General features: G+C 40.5%; 1 protein-coding gene across 1 annotated transcript in view; it reads left to right on the top strand.

Moving 5' to 3' along the window:
- NELL2 (neural EGFL like 2) overlaps positions 1-18,582 on the top strand; it is a 467,229-nt gene that overhangs the window by 277,983 nt on the left and 170,664 nt on the right. Inside the window, exons 11-12 of the mRNA XM_073652036.1 lie at positions 5,336-5,438; positions 11,197-11,325. Coding sequence (XP_073508137.1) covers positions 5,336-5,438; positions 11,197-11,325 — 232 coding nt within the window. The remainder of the gene's footprint in view (positions 1-5,335; positions 5,439-11,196; positions 11,326-18,582) is intronic.

The raw sequence follows: 18,582 nt of genomic DNA, 5'->3' as shown, positions 1-18,582 counted from the left end.
TTGGAATTGACTGGTATGTACTGATCAAATGGCAAAGCCAGTTTGCTACCTTTAAGTCTAACTCCCAAACCACTTCTTTCATACATGTCGGGAATAACTCCTGGGTCCAAGCATTTTCTGCAAAGTATTAGGAGATGCAATTCATCTTTCCAGATGACATCCTTTGGTATGACAGCTGGACTCGAGGAAGCAGGATTTATGCCAAATTTTAAAGTCCAGGGTCAAATACAGTATATCACAAAATAGGTTTGATGCTTCCTGTAGCAAATGAAGACCCCAAATTTTTACAAATGTACTTTTTGGGAGACATAACAGATGCAAGCTGATTGACATTGTGAAATACCTGAGACAAAAAAAGACATTGTTTTGAATTTGCAAAGATTTTTCCATCAACACAATCAGTAACCTTTTTAAAACAGCCTCAGAAAGAATGCCAAGTGACAAATATCAGGTTGTAATAAGAGCAGACAAGACACCGGTTGGTGAGCACAAAAGGCGATTTAATTCTCCCAGTGTTAATGAAGTAGCTATTGTAATGGTTGGACAGGACTTTCTAAGCCGAGATATAATTATTCAGCGATGAAGCGAAAATCTTCAGCGTATTGCAGAAACACATAGATCATATAATGCTCTGCAATATCCTGTTATATTTTGGAATGGCCAAGATGGCTATCACTTTAATCTAACGCAGACTGATCCCAACACTGCTAGGGTAACCAATAAAAAAATATCAGCTATGAACTTCTACAGGGTGGGCCATTTATATGGATACACCTAAATTAAATGGGAATGGTTGGTGATATCAACTTCCTGTTTGTGGCACATTAGTATATGGGAGGGGGAAAACTTTTGTGCAGATGTGCAGCATCTGAAACAATGGATACTGGAAGCCAGTGCTAGCATTTCTTCTGTGGTGTTGCTGTCAGTGTGTCAAGAGTGGGAGAAGAGGGTTGCATTGACAATCCAACACAATGGGCAGCACTTTGAACACATTTTATAAGTGGTCATAAACTTGTAAAAAACTCATGAAAGAATAAAGTTGCGTTAAAACCAAGCACAATTGTTTTTCTTATGAAATTCTCAATAAGTTTGATGTGTCACATGACCCTCTTCCCATTGAAAAAAATAAAGTTGGATCCAAAATGGCCAACTTCAAAATGGCCTACATGATCACCACCCATCTGGAAAAGTTTCCCCCTCCCATATACTATTGTGCCACAAACAGGAAGTTGATATCACTAACCATTCCCATTTAATTTAGGTGTATCCATATAAATGGCCCACCCTGTACACCTAGCAATTAATGATCAGACATGGTTTATCAAACCACATTTTACAATATAAGCAACTTTTTCATTAATTTATAGTAGATACTGTATGTATGCCAAGGTGGAAAGCAAGCGTCTTTTGTACATACAACTGAACCAACAAAAACTTGGAGTAGATGAATACATTCATTTAAGAGAAGCTGTTGCTAATGATGGCAACGTGGCGGACATTGGGCATATGGTTATTTTACCAGTTACATTTACAGGAAGTCCCAGAAATATGCACAAGTACGCTCGGGACGCCATGACATATGCTCTGATATATGGCTGTCCAGATTTGTTTTTTACAGTTACATGTAATCCAACTTGGCCAGAGATGAGGGAAGAGCTTCTGAATGGTCAGTGCCCCTCTGATCAACATCATTTAACAGCAAGTTGGTTTAAACTAAAACTGAACAAGGTCATGGAAGTAATTACAAAGTGTCATATTTTTGGTGAAACTCAATGTTGAGTGGCAAGAAAAAGAGGTCTTCCACATGTACACATACTGATATGGCTAAAGGACATGATATGCCCTGATCAAATTGATAGTGTTATTTTGGCTGAGCTTTCAAACCCAGAAGAGGACCAGTATTTTTTTAAACTATATAGAAAAATATGATCCACTTGCCTAGTGGGCCACTTAACCCAAGATCGCCATGCATGAAGGAAGGATGCACTAAAAAGTATCCTCGCAATTTAATTGAAGAAACACAGACAGGAGATGATGGTTATCCTCTTTACAGAAGACGGAAACCTGGACAGGGAAAATATACCGCAACAATTAGATTTAAAAGGGTTAATCAGTATACAGATATTGAAATAGAAAACCAATGCCCCACTGCTTTCAAAAATGTTAGCCGAGCACATTAACGTAGAATATTGTAATTCTGTGAAGTCAATCAAATGCATTTGAAAATACGTTAACAAGGGCAGTAATATGGCAGTTTTTCAGCTACACAATCAAAAATGTGCATCTGATGAGGTTTTGCTCTTTACAGATGGGAAGGTATATAAGTAGTAACAAATCCACGTGAAAATTAGTAAATTTTCCCATCCATGAAAGACATCCAACTGTAGTTCATCTCAAAACCCATCTTGAAAATGGACGAGTTTATTTCACTACCACCAATGCAGTGGAAAGAGCTGCAAAACATTAACATCTTTCTTTCTCCTGTGTCAAGCAGATCCATTTGCAAGGACTTTATTATATTCAGACATTCCAAGATATTATACATAGAATAAATTGAGAAAAGTATTTTGCAAGAGGAAACAAGGTGCAAGGGTCCAAGGATGGGACAGAGGTTCCAGTAATGGTCTTGGACGCATGTACAGTTAGGTCCATATATATTTGGACAGAGACAACATTTTTCTAATTTTGGTTCTAGACATTACCACAATGAATTTTAAACAAAACAATTCAGATGCAGTTGAAGTTCAGACTTTCAGCTTTCATTTGAGGGTATCCACATTAAAATTGGATGAAGGGTTTAGGAGTTTCAGCTCCTTAACATGTGCCACCCTGTTTTTAAAGGGACCAAAAGTAATTGGACAGATTAAATAATTGTAAATAAAATGTTCATTTCTAGTACTTGGTTGAAAACCCTTTGTTGGCAATGACTGCCTGAAGTCTTGAACTCATGGACATCACCAGACGCTGTGTTTCCTCCTTTTTGATGCTCTGCCAGGCCTTCACTGCGGTGGTTTTCAGTTGCTGTTTGTTTGTGGGCCTTTCTGTCTGAAGTTTAGTCTTTAACAAGTGAAATGCATGCTCAATTGGGTTGAGATCAGGTGACTGACTTGGTCATTCAAGAATATTCCACTTCTTTGCATTAATAAACTCCTGGGTTGCTTTGGCTTTACGTTTTGTGTCATTGTCCATCTGTAGTATGAAATGACGACCAATCAGTTTGACTGCATTTGGCTGGATCTGAGCACACAGTATGGCTCTGAATACATCAGAATTCATTCGGCTACTTCTGTCCTGTGTCACATCATCAATAAACACTAGTGACCCAGTGCCACTGGCAGCCATGCATGCCCAAGCCATCACACTGCCTCCGCCGTGTTTTACAGATGATGTGGTATGCTTTTGATCATGAGCTGTACCACGCCTTTGCCATACTTTTCTCTTTCCATCATTCTGGCAGAGGTTGATCTTGGTTTCATCTGTCCAAAGAATGTTCTTCCAGAACTGAGCTGGCTTTTTTAGATGTTTTTTAGCAAAGTCCAGTCTAGCCTTTTTATTCTTGATGCTTATGAGTGGCTTGCACCGTGCAGTGAACCCTCTGTATTTACTTTCATGCAGTCTTCTCTTTATGGTAGATTTGGATATTGATACGCCTACCTCCTGGAGAGTGTTGTTCACTTGGTTGGCTGTTGTGAAGGGGTTTCTCTTCACAATGGAGATTATTCTGCAATCATTCACCACTGTTGTCTTCCAGGGGCGCCCAGGTTTTTTTGCATTGATGAGTTCACCAGTGCTTTCTTTCTTTCTCAGGATGTGCCAAACTGTAGATTTTGCCACTCCTAATATTTAAGCAATTTCTCGGATGGGTTTTTTCTGTTTTTGCAGCTTAAGGATGGCTTGTTTCACCTGCATGGAGAGCTCCTTTGACCGCATGTTTACTTCACAGCAAAACCTTCCAAATGCAAGCACCACACCTCAAATCAACTCCAGGCCTTTTATCTGCTTAATTGATAATGACATAACGAAGGGATTGCCCACACCTGTCCATGAAATAGCCTTGGAGTCAATTGTCCAATTACTTTTGGTCCCTTTAAAAACAGGGTGGCACATGTTAAGGAGCTGAAACTCCTAAACCCTTCATCCAATTTTAATGTGGATACCCTCAAATGAAAGCTGAAAGTCTGAACTTCAACTGCATCTGAATTGTTTTGTTTAAAATTCATTGTGGTAATGTCCAGAACCAAAATTAGAAAAATGTTGTCTCTGTCCAAATATATATGGACCTAACTGTATATAGTTCATCCAAACAACGCAGAGTGTTACTACCTACATTTATAGCTTCACACTGTCTGCGGGCCAACGTCTTTCACAGATTTAAAAACAGTTGATGGTGAACTGTGCCAAACTTTCTTGTTGCACCAGGAGGTACCGGTAAAACATTTTTAATTAATTTGCTGCTCGCAGAAATTCGCTCATACAATAACATTGCTCTGGCCATTGCATCGTCTGGGATTACAATGGCCACTCTTTTAGATGGAGAGCATACGGCTCATTCAGCACTAGGATTCCCCTTGAATCTAGTGCTCTTGAAAACTCCCATCTGTAATATCACTAAGGGCTCAGAGAAAGCTTGTTTGGATGAATGTACCATGGCACACAAGAAAGCGATCAAGGCCCTCGATTGCACCTTGAAAGATCTGCTGGGATCCAATCCCTTTATGGGGGAAATTGTTGTACTTTTTGCACGTGACTTGCACGTGACTTCTGACAAACGTTACTGCACATAGTTATTTTCTTTTTTAACATTTGATGGGTTTATCATTAGTGATTCAACAATTGATCATCTGTTAGCAGTAATTATTGAAGATATGTCATCTTTAAATGCAAATTCCCATAAAAATAGAGCAGATTGGACTGATGCCTTTAATACCACAATCATATTCACTGTATGTAGGCACAATACTATGCTGTGAAACTCACAAGACAAAACCCAGACTGTTAATGAGTTTTATGTGACAACGCATTTTGAGCATGTACTGCATTTTAAGCTTGTGACGACGCATTTGAGCTCATATAATTTAATGAGGCAAATATGAGAAAGAACCATTGTGTATTAGACACCTGGTAAAACTGTGAGGATGGTGGCTGATGTTTTTTTACTTTGAAAATGCCATAGAGGCTTTATACATTTATATCAAGTTAGACCACGTTCACAAACTAGAAACTGGCACCAAGAAAAACATAAATACTGTATATCACTATGACCTTAGATATTTGTGCTGTTCTTTGTTAAACTATATAGTGTCTCTTATATAATGTCTTGTCTGTTGTTTTACAGAGCAACAAAATGCAACGCGTAGAATTTTCAGAATGCATGCCGGTCAACTGTCCACAGTCGCAGCAAATAGTACTGAAGAGCAGCTGCTGCAAAGTCTGCAAAGGTATCAATAACGTCTAAGAGAGTTTTCTTTACTTATGAACAGTCATGGTATATCCACTGGGCTGCAATTAGTAAAGGTCCAACCAATACAAAGAACTGGGTCCCTGGTCTAAGCATTTGGCGGAGTAGTGGCAATGTACATATAGATAAACAGCAACATATGGTAGATAAGCCAAAAAATTGGAAAAACTTCATAGGTTAAACCCTAATATAGGCACCCTTTTAAATTTTTAACAGAATCTATGTTTCTGAATTACATTAACTTTTTTTCCTTTCAAAGCTGATATCTCACTAAATAGGTTATGACTTTTGCAATATGATCTTAGTTGAAATGTTGCACATTTTGAGGGCAACAACTTCCATGAAATTCGGGGCCTCTTTAGAGTTAGACTCATTAGTTCATGTTCCCTTGTACAAAAATAATGCTTTTTTTCTGAACATGTTCACACTAAACTATGCACTAGCAATCTGCTCTGATTAATTCACTGGCTAATAAATTCAAAAGTGTCTCCAACAACTTAAATAAAAATTCACTGTCTAATCCAATTGGAGTAATATTAAAATATAACTTTTATTAGTAATCCCATACAATTGAGAAAAAACACCAAACAAGGAATTCTCATATACAGTCATGGCCAAAAGTGTTGGCACCCTTGAAATTGTTCTAGAAAATGAAGTATTTCTCCCAGATAATTATTGCAATTACACATGTTTTGTTATACACATGTTTATTTCCTTTTTGTGTATTGGAACAACAAAAAAAAACTGAGAAAAAAAGGCAACTTGGACATAATTTCACATAAAACCCCCAAAATTGGGCAGGACAAAATTGTTATCACCCTCAAATTAATATTTGGTTGCACACCCTTTGGAATAAATAACTGCAATTAGTTGCTTCTTATGACCATCAACAAGCTTCTTACAACTCTCAACTGGAATTTTGTACCACTCTTCTTTTGCAAACTGCTCCAGGTCTCTCATAATTGAAGGGTACCTTCTCCCAACAGCAATTTTAAGATCTCTCCACGGGTGTTCATTGGGATTTAGATCCGGACTCATTGCTGGCCACTTCAGATCTCTACAGTGCTTTTTTTCCATCCGTTTCTGGGTGCTTCTTGGAGTATGTTTGGGGTCATTTTCCTACTGGAAGACCCATGAGCTAGGACGCAAACCGAGCTTTCTGACAATAGGAACTACATTGAGACCCAAAATCTTTTGGTAATCTTCAGATTTCATGATCCCTTGCACACAGTCAAGACACACTGTGACAGAGACAGCAAAACAGCCCCAAAACATCTTTGAACTTCCACCATATTTGACTGTAGGTACTGTGTTCTTTTCTTAGTAGGTGTCATTCCGTTTTCAGTAAACAGTAGAATGATGTGCTTTATTAAAAAGCTCAATCTATATCTGATCTGTGCACAAGATGCTTTCCCAGAAGGATTTTTGCTTACTCACATACATTTTGGCAAACTGCAGTGTAGTTTTTTTAAGTCTCTGTGTCAGCAGTGAGGTCCTCCTGAGTCTCCTGTTATAGCGTTTCATTTTATTCAAGCAGCGATAGTTCACACTGACATTGATGCACCCTCAACTGCAGGGCAGCTTGAATTTCTATGGAACCTGATTGGGGATGCTTATCCACCATCTGGACTATTCTGCGTTGCAATCTTTCATCAGTTTTTCTCTGCCATATACATTCAGGGAGATTACAATCCATGGCACTATTGCTAATCTTCTTGATTTATATTGTGTAGCGTGGACAAAGGAACATCAAGATCTGTGGAATTAGACTTGTAACCTTGAGATTGTTGATCTTTTTCAACAATTTTGGTTCTCAAGTCCTCATACAGTTCTCTCCTCCTCTTTCTGCTCTCCATGCTTAGTTTGGCACACACAGACACACAATGCAAAGATTGAGTAAAGTTCTCCCCTTTTTATCTGGTTTCACGTGTGATTTTCAGATTGCCCATACCTGTTACTTTCCACAGGTGAGTTTGAACAAGCATCACATGCTTGAAACAAAGTTGTTTACCCACAATTTTGGAAAGGTGCCAACAACTTTGTCCGGACTATTTTGGAGGTTTTGTGTGAAAGTATGTCCAATTTGCCTTTTTTAATTTTTTTTGTGTTATTCCAATACACAGAAAGGAAATAAACATGTGTATAACAAAAAATGTGTAATTGCAATAATTTTCTGGGAGAAAAACTTAATTTTCTGGAACAATTTCTAGGGTGCCAACACTTTTGGCCATGACTGTATATCAAATACAATCAGTAGATTAAAAAAAAAATTCCCCAAGGCATAGACCTATCTTCAAGCTGGGCCTCATAGCAGTAATATCAATTCAGTAATGCTAGGTGGATCTATAAGGACGCCATAACCAATGTTTGGTAGTCTAATAACCACATTATAATTATATACTGTATATATATTCAGGCTATAATCATTAACTACAATCCTATGCCCTGGGGGAGTTGTTTTTTTAAATCTAGTGATTTTATTTTATATATATCAGAATTCGTTGTTTGGTGTTTTTCTCAATTTTATGAGATTACTAATAAGTTACATTTTAATATTATTCCAGTTTGATTAAACAGTCAGTGTGCTCTGATTACTTGCTTTTTTTTGCAGTTTCTTCCTTTTTGTATGTGTTTTTTTGGTGCTGACTTGAAACAGAATCTTTTTTGCGCAGAAGCGCAGTGATTCCGCACTTAAAAAATGCAACCGCTTTTTTTTACTTGCATATTTTTTGTGCCCCCTACAGAAGCTTATAGGGTCAAATATACATCAAATATAGTAAAAATTCTTCATTTACGCTACATGGGAACATGTACTTACAGATTGATGTACCCGCTAAGCAAGGTAATAAGGACTGCACACACATGTTGGAGAATACACAACTATCGATGGCGGTGCCATCTGTGGGTGACTGGGGGGACAGCCTCTTTTTTGCCAACACAAGCAAAAACATAATTAGTGCTGAAAAAGAATTGCATGGGACCTTCATATATAATAATGTATGCTGAGCAGTTTTTTATTGCAGGAACGATAGCAGCAGTCATACACGTCCCAGATAATTGCTACATGTAACTCAACTCAATCTTGCCTTGGTAAAATGATGGCCATATAGCGGCTATTCATGCTGCATATACTATTTGTTGGATCCTGTTCTAATCATATATTACAGATACAGTATCCATGATTCCCACACAGAAATCCGATTACCAGCCCCCCATCTCCTGCATTATTCCTTAGCTGCCGGCATGTTGGCCGCTGATCCGATATGGATGTAGGACTCCCAGCAGTACATTGATTAGTAATCCCATGCTTTCTCTCCTTCTGTGGAGAACAGGGTAATATACGGTGCCATAATAGTAGTCTGATATCTCACTTCCCATAAAATAGAATGCATCTCGCAGTCTTTGTCAGGATCCATTTATTGCCATGGTTACTGGGGACAGCAAATAGCAGCATCATAGTGGAAATATAATCTTCTTTTATTATTGATTGGGGTATTATGGGATAGATACAAAAGACTACCCCTATATCCTCATGTGCAGGCTTGTGCTGAATTTTAACAAAGAAGAGACGTCTTGTAACTGAATCTTGATTTTTTTTCCATTTATTTTAATGATTCTATGTATGATTCCAGTGTGATAACAATACATTTCCAGATCTGAGTAGGTATGTTGGCCCTGATCGGAATTTGACTTGGATAATTCATGAAAAAAACAGGGTGGCCCACCAATATGAAATATACTACTTTTGGTGTGGCATGTCTTTATATGTACTGAAAATCTAATTTAAAAAGAATCTGACAGCAGGTTTTTGCTACCCAGTCTGAGAACAGCATGATGCAGTAGCACAGACCCTGATCCCAGCAATGTGTTACTTTCTGGCTTTTTGAGAAAATTCCTGTTTTATCTGCTGTAGGTCTAGCAGTTCTCTGAGCGCTGAGCTCTGTTTAACCCCGCCCACATCACTCATTGGCAGCTTTCTGAGTGCACTGTGCAAAGGCAGAAAACTGCCAATCAGTGGTGGGTGCGGCGTTATACAGAGCTTATGAATATAGAAGACTGTATGGCAGCAGGTTTACTAGTTCTCTAATGATAATTTCCTGCTGATAAAAGAGTGATTGTATCAATACTACAGCAAACAGTCCAGTAAGTGACACATTGCTGTAATCAGGGTCTCTGTCTCTACATCATGCTGCTCTCAGATTTGCTAGAAAAACCTTGGTAACAGATTCCTTTTAAGGCTTGTAGCCCATATTTCTTACCTTCATATCTAAAATTATCTACAGATGGTTAGCAAAAAATCTGGAGACGTTAAAGAGCTTTTCCTCTTTTAGAAAAGTGGTCCCCAAATGATTCTTGTTCTGAGGTACAGAGCATGAGCCCCTGAGCTCAGAGATTGGCTGCAGCGGTGAAATGTGCTATTGGCATGATGCCAAAGCTGCAGCTAAAACACAGAGACCGCAGCAGTGGGGGGAGCCATTTTTAGAATGGAAGGGGGCAAGTACTACTTTATTTTAGTTTACACAAATGGAAAGATTTGACGTCCACTTTTCTGGAAAACCTCTTTAAGAATTGTACCTGGCATAAGGCATGGAGCCCAATGATGCTTAGCAATATTGTTCCCTAAAAGAAGCAATAGAGAAGATAAATTATCTTTTAAAATTTGTTACAAATAGGAGGGTCAGGGCTAAGCATCTACACAGTCCCTGTAGGACCCTAATTCTTAGTAGCCCCTACCTAAGCCACAGAGGTTGACACCCAAAAATTAGCATAAGTGGCACTTCTGCTTAATGTTGGCTAAGCCCTGGTTTCACCCTAACATTTCTTAACAGAGCACATAACAGCTATAATAGTACTAACCAAATACAAGCCTATTGACAGTGATTTGGGAATAAAATACGTGGCAGCAGATTATGGATAGTAATAGACGAAATATACCTCCATCATATCAGAAAAGACCACATGTCTAAAAACTACATAGTACCACCTCAATACATTTCCCCCATGAGATGTCAGGTTCATCCGGAGAAAAGGGGGTAGAAAAATCCTATATTAGACAATGCAGGTGAAGAGTCTTTACGGAAGTCTGCCTTAAATAAAAATGAAGGCCCCACAGGGACTGTGTAGATGTTTAGCCCTCACCCCCTACTCTTATTTCTTTTTGATCCCCTCCTTTATAATTGCGGGTGCTTTCAGGTATTTTAAGAAATCTATTGAACTAAAAATGTATCAATTTTTTGACAGAGGTAATATAACTTTCCTATGCTTTTATTTTCTGGATACCCTCATATTGTAGATCTATTTTTTCAGTGAATGTGTGCAGTATTGTTCCCTCGCCATGCAGGAGCCCAAGGCTAGATTGTAGTAAGGGTCTCATTTATGTGAATTAGTTCTGCAGATTTAGGCTGCCCTGGGTTAGGGGTTAACAAGTGAAGTGCCCAATCATCTATTAAATAAGAAAAGGTTGTGTTTGATATAGATGCTGGATGCTTTGTGGGTATTTCAGGCACAAGTAATTCTGACAGATGGGTATACTTGTACAGCCCTTACTTGTTACAAGAGACAGAATTGTCTATTGCCTGTGCTTGTTCCTTGCTATACTTTATGTATTATGTATGGTGTCTGCAGCTCTGTGAACATTTTATGGTATCACTCGCCTTTGTTTTTATCGATATTTACTGGATTCTGCAAAAACAATAACAATTATAAATAAAATAACTCAGACTTCTATTATCATTAAGGCTATGACTTCTGCTCGGAAGGCCATAATTGCATGGAGTACTCAGTCTGCAAAAACCTAGACGACAAAGCTGTTTGCATCTGTCGTGATGGATTCCGGGCTCTTAGAGAAGACAATGCATACTGCGAAGGTACGTGGACTTCATATACATAAGAGAACGTCAATCTCAGCCCTTTAGGGTGAACCCGGTCACTTGTCCTGTATTTTTAACCATCTTTAATCTTGTACCATGTTACTTTATAAAGCTTATTGTATAGTCCGTCACAAGAGATATTACTGCATCATCTGATTGTAAAAGCGTAAATCCACCCTTATACACCATTATTCATATAGTATTCATTTAATGTTCAGCCATTATGGAAGTACATTGCATTACTTGTCTTTCTGTAATCCAAATCACAGCCTTTCTTTTAGACCAATGCTGCATTTGCAGTTCTTCAGAGCTGAAATCTCCAGTATTACTTGCTTTGCCCAATGTCTGTACATAGCTAGCTCTGGTGGGTCACCTTCTGGGAAGTCTTGCGGCTGCATTCACACAAAGCTGAAGTACTCACAGCTAAAAATGCAGTGGGCTTGAGTAGCTGCGATCTATGAACTGCTTGATGTAGAATTACTTAATTTTGCAGGTAAACAGCTTTGAAAAATTCATGAATGAGAATGACAAGTTCAAGATGTGCAGAGGCTCAGACCCGCTGTGTTTTTTTTTGTCCGATAGTAATTCTACTTGCACGAAAAAGAGCACTAAACATATTTTTGGTGATTGACTCTAAAATTTTATCTAATTTCAGAAATTCAATGGATGCTTGGCTATTACATTCTGTAATACTATATATTGTATTTAAGTGGGAGAAATCATTAAAGCTTATAAGATTACATTGATAAATTATATTTAAAGCACCAATCCAGTGTTTTTTATCTGGAGTGATGCTTCTAATCTAAGGTTCCTGCCCCTAGTCTGTTACTTACCAACTCCATCTTCACCTTCTATCGTCGCCGCTCCCGTCGATCTCTAGCAGGTGACTGCCGGATCGCTCCATTATTTGCTGAAGCAAGAAAGAGGTCACTTATCAATAGAAGTCTATGAGAGCATCGTTCTAGCAATGTTCTGGCCCTCATAGACTTTCATAGAGATTGTGACAGTTATTTCTGACTTCCGGCCAGTCAGAAGTTGCGATCACAAGATGGCGCCGATAAAAGGTGAAGTCGTAGGCTGGTAAGTATAAAACTACAGACATGGACCTTAGATTAGAACCCCCACCCCCGCTGTAGTGGTATTTTAAATGAACAGTGGAATAGAGTACTGTATACATCCTATACGCCCACCTTTTTTACAGGTAAATAAAGCAAAACTGTCAGCAGGTTTTTGCTATGTAATCTCACAGCACCATGAGGTAGGGACAGAGACCCTGACTCTAGTCCTTTATCATTTAGTTTACTAAGTGCAGCAGTAGAATCACAGTTTTCTCTGCTGCAGATGTAGCATTGCCCTGAATGCAGAGTCCTGTATAACCCCCCACTCCTACACACACACATACAAACATACAATTGACTGGCAGATTTCTGGGTAAATAGTATAGCGACAAAGAGCAGGGTTGGACTAGGATACATGAGCAGCTTGCCCTTTAGTGACAATTCCCTGCTGATGAAACACTGATTTTTTAAACCTTGTGTATGGAGAAAACACTCTAATTTCCCCCACTTTTCTGATGAATCTGGTTTAACCAGTGATGGGCCAAGGGTGGGGGAGAATGACAGATACAGAATTTTATCATTCAGGGCTTCGGACTCCTCTAACAATTATAGAAAGCTTTTGATGTGTGACAACTTATATGTTTGTGATTCAAACTAATGAATGATTATATAGTGCAATTACACTATTACACTGAGGTGTTAGTCCTCCTCCCCGATAATTTTAACCTTTTTTTACCATAAATAATTATTTCATAAAAGTTAAGTTTTGCTGTATCCTATTTTCAGTTAGTGGTGTGGGAAATAGTTTTCATTTGTCAATAGGCAAAATTGTTAATACATTGAAGGTTCCTTAATCCCCCACACATTAGTCATTGAGATTTTCTATTGTCACTTCCAGGACTACATGACGGATCCCATTATAAGTCAGTGTACTAATGAGATCCAATGAAAGCTGTTAGGTTTCCATTAACATACCCATCAATTTAAAGCACCACTCCCGCTTTCTTTTTATTTCAGCACTGAAGTGGTGCTACTAATCTATGTTCCCTTCCTCTAGTCTTGTACTTACCAGCCACCGTCTTCAGCTGTTCCCGGCACTGCTTCGGTCCTGTGCCGCCATCTTTTAACCACTACTTTAGACTGACTGGAAGTCAGAGGTAACGGTCACAAGCTCTCAATGTAAGTCTATGAGAGCCTCGTCCTGACTTATATTAAGTTATGATTTCCGAATCGCTCCAACAAATACTAGAGCGATTTAACAGGTCACAAACTGTTGGCGACCAATCGTAACAAAGCTCATAGAGGATGAAGATGGCTGCTGGTAAGTATGAGACTAGGGGCAGGGAATTTAGATTAGTTCCACCACTCCAGCACTGCAATAAAAAAAACACTGAAGTGGTGGTAAAAGAAACTCAGTATGTTTTTGTAAAAAATTAGATATTTTGCTAATGAATACACTAATGCAGATGTGAACTTAGCCTTACCATTGAAATACTAATTATAATTATAAGGGGATCAGGTCAATAAATGCTACATGTACTAATTGAGAAGATCTAGTCTATTGCAAAGCTGTTTCTGAAAGGGAAATGTATTGTTTTTGAGACACTATGAAAATCAAACGGGACTGACACTTAGCAGTAGTCATGTATGTTTGTATCAGATTCAGAACCAATAAATGGAGACGTATTAAAATAATAAGAGAGGTTTTACAGCCTGTGTACAGTACTGTCTGTCATGGCAATAAGGTGCATATTTGGAAAAATATAGAGTAAAAGATTGATGGGTAACTAAAAAATTGCTATTAATAACTATGCGTATTGGAGCCAATTTATCAAGACTGCCAGAAAGTTGGGTAGAATGAAACTAAACTGAACAAGTAGAAATTGATCCAAATTTGTCAAAATAGTACACACAGAAAGAAAAATATAGGACAACTAACTGAATATTAGACACTTTTGCCTTTTCCACCTCATGGCTGATATATATATTATAGCAGGGCTATATGGCGACATGTATTGCTCAACAGCAGTTATCAGAAGTCGCACAACCAAAACATTTGTGCAACTTATCTGCAAGTTTCTTTTGCACAATTATTTTTAAGCTGTGATTTTGCTGTAGATAAGGCTATGTGACACAGTCAGGATCCGCTGCGGGTTTGACGCTGCGTGTTATGCAGCGTCCAACCCGCTGCGGCCAGATGTCACAGCATAGTGAATGGGATTTCTCTAGGCACCTGCGGATCACCCGTGGAAACTGACATGTGGCGCGTCTTTTCAGACTGCATAATGTCAATTTCTCTTGCAGGTCCGCATGCGGTCTTTCCCCATAGACCTAACCTCTATGAGGAAAGTCTGCAGGTGAAAAAAAAAATGGTGCCGTTCATTTGCATAATGAGCGGAAGCTGCCGCCGGCTATTCTGCAGCTTCAGGGCCGCAGTAGTCTTCGGACAGTGAGCACATACCCTAAGAGTCAACCACTAGTGTTGAGCGAGTATGTTCTGTTCCGAGTATGCTCGGGCCGAGCTCCGAGTATTTACAGCTGCTCGGTGATATGGTTGAATCGCTCCCGTGTGCATGATTTGCAACTGTTTGACAGCTTTATTACATGTGAGGAATGTGTAAGAAATAGACATTCCTCCCATGTAATAAAACTGTCAAACAGTCGCAAATCATGCACACGGGAGCGATTCAACCATATCACCGAGCAGCTGTAAATACTCTGAGCTCGGCCCGAGCATACTTGGCGAAAGGGTTAATAGAACATACTCGCTCAACACTATCAACCACTTCACCATCTGTCTAGGGTTAGGGGCCTCCATAATACACATAGATGTAGATCCCAAAAGTAAAACCTGCCTCTATTAAAAAGTTATGGCATATCTGAAGTTGGGAATACACCTTAAGACAAGCAAATTTATCAGGCATATGCCAAACAGAAAAGAGGACTTTCACTATATTAGCTCACTGAGATGATAAGACTAAGAATCAAGTAATCTAAGTAATAGTAGTTTGATGCTGAGCATTTTTAAAAGGATTAAAAGGGTTAATCTTTTCTTCAATCTGCACCTGATCAGTGCTGATGCTGATACTTACCTGGCATCATGGCTCAGCGTGACCAGCGATGCCCGTACTATGGGAAGTGATCACTGAGGCCCCTGATTGGCTGTAGCTGTCTCATGATGGCTGCTTGTAGACAAAGACTAGGAGGACCGCCAGATGAACTGCATGGCATTGGTGGGCGAGTGAAGGTGTGAGTGATATTTCTCTTTTGTTTTATAATACAATATTTGCTGCTAACTTAGTTTCTTCATGTACTTATTTATTTTAGAAACTGAGTAACACAGTTTTTTAATTTAAAAAATTGATAAAATATATAAAGATTCAAAAAGGCGATGCTAAATCCAGTGTAGATATAAAATATGCCACAATTGCTTTCTGATAGTTGGTTATCTCTGCTAAAGCTACTGCTTTTAGTTTTGTGAGAACCCAGATTATCTCTCATCTCCTAAAATGTGTTAAAAGGAGTCTGTCATCTCCAAAATGCATTTTAAATGGGCTATACAATGCTATAGGGGTCGTGAGGACCCCTATAATGAGGAGGCTTCAGTGCAACCTTGGTGTGGCAAAGAGTTTGGTGCTCCGTTATGCCTCCTCATTGGCATATTGGGGCCCTTGATCTGTTTCTTATTGATAGTGCTTGTGTGGCGCCCTGCTGTGCACTGGTGCCACAGATCCCAGAAGGGTGCATGGATGCACAAGAGGCCCTCACACATTCACACACCTCCACCCTACCACCTCAGACCAGCAGAGGGAGCTGGTTAGGGATATATATATGGAGGGTGGAGCTAGGCAGCTCAGTTTAGTTGGAGTTTTTAGTCAGAGAGTCTGAGAGGGAGTGAGCAGAGAGCGTGCTGACGCTCAGAGAGCAGCGAAGAGGCAGCACGCTGGCTGCTGTGCTTAGGCGAGCCAAGGCCTACAGCACAAGTGAAGGCCTAGTGAGGGCCCTGAGTGTGGCCGAAAACGAGAGGAAAAGGAAGAAGTAGCGAGGGGGCAGAGGAGCATACCAGGCTCACCCCGAGATATATACCGGACACCGGGTCCGTGCCTACGGGGTCCCTTTATACCCAGTAGTGACCACCGGAACCCCTGGAGGACTACAGGTCCCAGGTTTACCAAACGCTGACTACAGTACCAGGACTAGGAGTCACGGAGGCCCCAGCGACCAGGGAGAGTGATCTACATGAGGAGGCCCTACCACCGGGTCAGCAGGTGCAAGAGAGAGACAGTAACCAAGCTAGGCCTAGCTCCAGGCAGGTCATAAGCTTAGCGAGTAAAGTCACGGATCAGGAGGCCCTATACCCGCTCACTGGGGAGAGTCCAAAAGTGCGCCCTTCGTCCGGAGTACCCTGGACCGTGCCTGCATCTTCACCAGTAAAGGTACTGAAGCTTACCCCCTGTGTGAGTGCCCGTCTTTCCTCCGGGACCGTCCTGCCATCTCTCCCCAGCATCCACCATTCACCCTTACACTGCCCTGGAGCTAGCTCTACCTGTGGGGAGCCACACCATCCCTGCTGCTGTATCACCAGCTCTCGAGGACTGCTCCGCAGCGGCGACTCCCCTTAGCCGCATTCCACAGGTGGCATCACGAACTTTCCAAATCCCCTATCATTAATCATTCCCCCTTTTTATTGACCGCCCTGGGTCACGGACCGGACCATCCACCGTGATATCCCCCATACCGGCATCCATAGGCCCGGCTGCCGAGTATCCCACGGCCCAGGGGGCGCGTCACTTGCACTGGAAAGCGAGCACTATGTGAATGCTGCTGAAGTGTGTGCAGCTACAAGTGGTTGCAGGCACTCTCCTCCCTGTCTTATATCTTCTGATGCCACTCACTGCACTTCCAGGTGTATTAGTGTAGCAAGTAACATCAGAAGGAAGGAGAGAGGGAGGAGAATGCATGGGGCCACTGTGTGCATGCTTGGCCACACACAACATTAGCAACATTCAGACAATGCTCGCTATGGGAAGCGAGCACTATCAATCAAAAGTGGAAGAAGGGCTCTAATAAGATAATGAGGAGGCGTAATGGAGCAGCAAACTCTTTGCTACACCAAGGGTGCACCGAATCCTCCTCATTTACATAGGAATAAAAAGTTATTTTCTCAGGCACGGTAACGTAACAGGTTCAGTGATAGTATGGTTGTTATAGGGGCTAAGTTCCCTTCAACACTGTATAACCCATTTAAAAAGGCATTTTGGGAGTGACGGACTCATGTTAAACCATTTAGACTAAACTTGTATATTATAATATATTTAGAGATCATGCTAATCTATGCTCCTGTTCCATAAGGGAATAGAATATATAGTAGTGGAAAATCCATGTCATAGATTATTTACTTTAATTTGCCAACAAGTAAATACACTGCTCAAAAAAATAAAGGGAACACTTAAACAACAGAATATAACTCCAAGTAAATCAAACTTCTGTGAAATCAAACTGTCCACTTAGGAAGCAACACTGATTGACAATCAATTTCACATGCTGTTGTGCAAATGGAATAGACAATAGATGGAAATTATTGGCAATTATCAAGACACACTCAATAAAGGAGTGGTTCTGCAGGTGGGGACCACAGACCACATCTCAGTACTAATGCTTTCTGGCTGATGTTTTGGTCACTTTTGAATGATGGTTGTGCTTTCACACTCGTGGTAGCATGAGATGGACTCTACAACCCACAGAAGTTGCTCAGGTAGTGCAGCTCATCCAGGAAGGCACATCAACGCGAACTGTGGCAAGAAGGTTTGCCGTGTCTGTCAGCATAGTGTCCAGAGGCTGGAGGCACTACCAGGAGACAGGACAGTACACCAGGAGACGTGGAGGGGGCCGTAGGAGGGCAACAACCCAGCATCAGGACCACTACCTCCGCCTTTGTGCAAGGAGGAACAAGAGGAGCACTGCCAGAGCCCTTCAAAATGACCTCCAGCTGGCCACAAATGTGCATGTATCTGCACAAATGGTTAGAAACCGACTCCATGAGGGTGGTATGAGGGCCCGACGTCCACAGATGGGGTTGTGCTCACAGCCCAACACCGTGCAGGACACTTGGCATTTGCCACAGAACACCAGGACTGGCAAAGTCGCCACTGGCGCCCTGTGCTCTTCACAGATGAAAGCAGGTTCACACTGAGCA

This window comes from Phyllobates terribilis, unplaced genomic scaffold (genome assembly GCF_046119375.1).
Source record: "Phyllobates terribilis strain yellow unplaced genomic scaffold, ASM4611937v1 Scaffold_11__3_contigs__length_659146591, whole genome shotgun sequence".
NCBI lineage: Eukaryota > Metazoa > Chordata > Amphibia > Anura > Dendrobatidae > Phyllobates > Phyllobates terribilis.
Note: the sequence above shows the minus strand (reverse complement) of the source record. Positions and strands in the feature narration are given on the sequence as shown.